The sequence below is a fragment of the Terrapene carolina genome, unplaced genomic scaffold (assembly GCF_002925995.2).
Source record: "Terrapene carolina triunguis isolate 2854851 unplaced genomic scaffold, T_m_triunguis-2.0 Scaffold865, whole genome shotgun sequence".
NCBI lineage: Eukaryota > Metazoa > Chordata > Testudines > Emydidae > Terrapene > Terrapene triunguis.
The window spans coordinates 195904-199648 of record NW_020665216.1 but is presented as its reverse complement, the minus strand read 5'-3'; the positions used below and the strand labels follow the sequence as shown (position 1 = coordinate 199648).

The 3745-nt window shown below is 65.3% G+C and overlaps 1 protein-coding gene across 1 annotated transcript in view; it reads left to right on the top strand.

Moving 5' to 3' along the window:
- The first annotated feature begins 374 nt into the window (after window positions 1-374).
- Window positions 375-3745, top strand: part of USF2 (upstream transcription factor 2, c-fos interacting) — a 20199-nt gene continuing 16828 nt past the window's right edge. Inside the window, exon 1 of the mRNA XM_026660932.2 lies at window positions 375-800. Coding sequence (XP_026516717.1) covers window positions 748-800 — 53 coding nt within the window. The 5' untranslated portion in view covers window positions 375-747. The remainder of the gene's footprint in view (window positions 801-3745) is intronic.

The window sequence follows — 3745 nt, the reverse complement described above, 5'->3', positions numbered from 1 at the left end:
ATCCACCCCGGCCGGCGGCAACGTTCGATCCGGGGCTCCCCAGCAACGTTCCATCCGCTCCCGATCTCGAGCTGGGCTGGCCACGTTCCAGCCCGCCCCGAGCCCTCGACCGTCGCAACGTTCTGTCCCCTCCCTCGAGATAGCTGCAACGTTCCATCTGGTGGGGAGAGGGAGGGGGGGTCCCCAACCTTCCTTCCGCCCCCTCCCTGCCGGCCGCTCGCCCGCCACGTTCGGCCCGGGGGCTCCCCAACGTTCCATCCGCTCGCAACGTTCCACCCCTCCCCCCTCGCTCTCCTTCCCTCCCCCCGATCGTCGCAACGTTCTATCCCCTCCCCCACCCTCCTCCCCGGATTGTTGCAACGTTCCATCCGCTGCTGCCGCCGCCGCCCGCGACGCTTCCCCGGGGTCCAGGCCGCGCTCGATCGGCGGCTCCGCCGGCTCCCCCCTCACGTGTCCCGGGCTCCCAGCTGGGGAAGAAGGGAGGGGAAGAGGGGGAAGGGGAGGGGGGGAGAGGATCGCTCTCGCTCTCCTCCTCACATGACCCGAGTGTTTGTCCCCGTGATCAGCGCCTCGGCTCCCGTGTCTCCTCCGCGTCCCCTCTGCCTCCATCCGGCGTGAGATTTAAACTCACCCGCCCCCCTTCCTCTCCCTCTTCTCCTTCCCTCCCCCCCGCCCCGGCCTGGTGCTGAGGGGCCTCCCCACCCCTCTCCTTCCCCCCTTCCCCTCCCCCCTCCCCCCTCTCCCCCCATGGACATGCTGGATCCCGGCCTGGACACAGCCACCGCCTCCGCTGCTCCCAGGTAAGGGGAAGACGGGAGGAAATTCCCCACCCCTTTCCTGGGGGGCCTGATTCCTTCCCACCCCCTCGCTGGGCCTGCGGAGGGGCAGGGTGGGGGAGGGGAGGGAGCCAGCCATGATCCTCCTGCAGCAGCAGCGGCGCGGAGAGGGGGAGCACAAAATGGAGGACGAGGCAGAGAGAGAAGGAGGGGGAAAGGGGTCGGGGGCAGAAGGCGGGGGGCTGGGAGCCCAGGAGGCTTGTTGTCGTGTGGGGGAGGGAGAAGGAAAGGAGGAGGGGCCTTGAGTGGCTGGTGGGGAGAGATAGGGGGCAGAGTTGGAGGGGGCTGTCACCTGGGGGAGGGGAAGAGTTGGGGGGTCCTGTGGTCTGGGGGGCAGGGAGTGTTTGGAAAGATGAGGGGGCTGTGACGGGGGGGGGCAGGGAGTGTGTGCTGGGGGGGAAAGGCGGGGAAGAGGTCCTGCGATCTGTGTGGCTTGTGCCTGGAGTTGGGGTGTGGGGGAGACGGACAAAGGGGGTCAGAGTGAGCTGGTGTCAGGAGGGGGCTGGGTGGGTTGGGGGACCATATGGGAGGGAGCTGGGGCTGTGATCTGAGTGGATTTGTGTTGGGGGGGCAGACACAGGAGTGGGGGCTGGGCTGGGGTGAGCTGATGACAGGACTGAGTGGGGCGCAGACAGGGCCTGGGATCTCACAAGTGATGGGGGGGGTGAGACAAGAAGAGGGGAGCACGTGGGGTCTGAGGGAGCTGGTGGGGGAGGAGGGAGCTCAAGGGGTCTGTGAGCTAAGGGAATTGGTGTCATGGGGGGCGGAGGAGAGGACTGGGGAAGTGGGTCAGGGAGGGAGAGGGCTCTTGTTAGCATTGGGGGGTAGAAGCGTCCTGTGATCTATGCGCGGTGGGGATGGGATGGCAGGGGGAGTTCACCCCACCAAGTAATTAGCTCCCAGGATTCCCCACCCCCCAGCCCGGGCTCTAGATGACTTGGGGAGCGGGGCAGTGGGGCGCGGATGTAGATGAGATGGGGCCATAGACGGTGGAGGGGCCGAAAGAGACTGCAGAAGCTCATGGGTACTTGATGTCTAGGAGGAAGAAGTGGGCTGTGTGCAAGGGGAGACAGAGGTGAGGGGGGAGGAGGCTGATGTGCTGGAAGTGGGAGAGGGTGCGGTTAGGAGGCATCTTCTGGTGATCCTCTGTGCCAAGGGGAGTGGGGTGGGAGGCGTTAGGAGGGGGAGGAGCAGAGATTTAAAAAAGGAGGGGAGGAGAAAGGGGTGGGCTGAGGGGAGTGGGGTGGGAAGGATTCTAGGATCCACCTGAGTTGGGGGATGTGGGAGATCTGGGGGGGCAGCAGGGAGCCCCGTGCAGGGGGGGGCAGACCGGGGTCCTCATGGAGGGGGGGGGGTTGGGGGGCTCGAGCTACATATCCGTGTCCGGGGGTGGGGGGCACCCCAGGGGCGGGAGGGTGTTGCTATAAGTGTGGGGGGGGGAGGGGAGGGGAGGGGTGTACACTCTGGGCCAGCTCAATGGACTCCAACGGAGTGACAGCCCATTGACCCCAGCTGGGATCTGGTCCCATTGACTCCGGGGGAGCTGCGGCCCATTGACCCCAGCTGAGATCTGGCCCCATTGACTCTGGGGGAGCTGCGGCTGACCAGCTAGGGGTCTGGCCCTGTATCTGGCAGACTGTGAAGAGGCCATTCACACCTTGAGGGGTCTGTGTGATGCCTTGCCTGTGATCTGTGTCCATGTCTGAGACCCCCCCCCCCCAGGGATGAAGAGCAGAGCTGCCAGGGAACGTGGGGCCCATCCTGGGTGTCAGAGCTCCAGTCCCTGCTGAGGGCTCCCGAGTAACTGTGACCTTGCTGTTTCTCCGGTTTTAACCCTTATCTGGACGCCCCTCCCCACCCCATCCTGCTCCCCAGCCTCTCAGCTGCCCCCATCCTCCTGCTTGGCCGTATAAGGCAGCTGCTAAAATTCTCCAGTCCTCACTCTTGCTAAGCCTATAGAGGAGGGTATCGCGAGCCAGGAATTGAGGGGCATCTGGAAGGAAACTTGGGTTAATATTCTCCAGAGCCAGGGACATTATTTGTCCTGTGGGTGTGGGTGCCCCACACTTGCCCCGCCCCCTCTCCTGAGGCCCCGCCCCTGCTGCTCCCCTGAGATCCTCCCACCCTCGCTCTTTTCTGCCCCCTCCTGCTGTAGAGGAGCCAGTGGCAGGGCAGCCCTGCTCAACAGCTGGGGGGGCAGGGCCAGCAGCTGAACAGCTGATTGGCAGCCAGCCCCAGGGCCACCAGAGCAGCAGCCCTGTGGGTGCTGAGACCCCCTATTTTTTCTCATGGAGTCCGCGCCTGGGACGGGAGCTGGGCTTTAGCCCTTGGAATAATCCCTAGCTCTCGTCTAGCGCGTCCCATCCGTGATCTCAAAGCCCTTTGCCCGGGAGGTCAGCGTCCTCCCCGTTTCACAGACGGCACAACGGAGACTCCCTGGGGCTGGGTCCTCCTTGGGTGGAAATGAGGCGAGGCGGCGGCGGGCGACTCTGCCCTGGTGATCGCTGGCAAGGCGAGAACTCGGGGCGGGGGCCAGGGCACTGTTAAAGCCGTTGAGTGGCACCTGCTCTCTGCCCGAGTGGCTGGCAAAGGTTTGGGTGCTGCGGAGTCTGGTCGTCTTGGAGACCTTCGGGGAAAAGATTTCACATTGGGAGGTGAAATGACATAGCGTTGAGTGGTGCTGACCCCCAATGCCCCAGGATGGCGCTAGCGGGCGCTGTACTGCAGGGGGTGGGATGGGGCTCTCCCCTGGCAGTCAGGGCTGGCTCCAATGCCCCAGAGCGGTGCTAGGGTGAGATGGGGCTCTCCCCTGGCAGTCAGAGCTGGCCCCAATGCCCCAGGGTGGCGCTAGCGGGCGCTGTGCTGCAGGGGGTGGGATGGGGCTCTCCCCTGGCAGTCAGGGCTGGCGC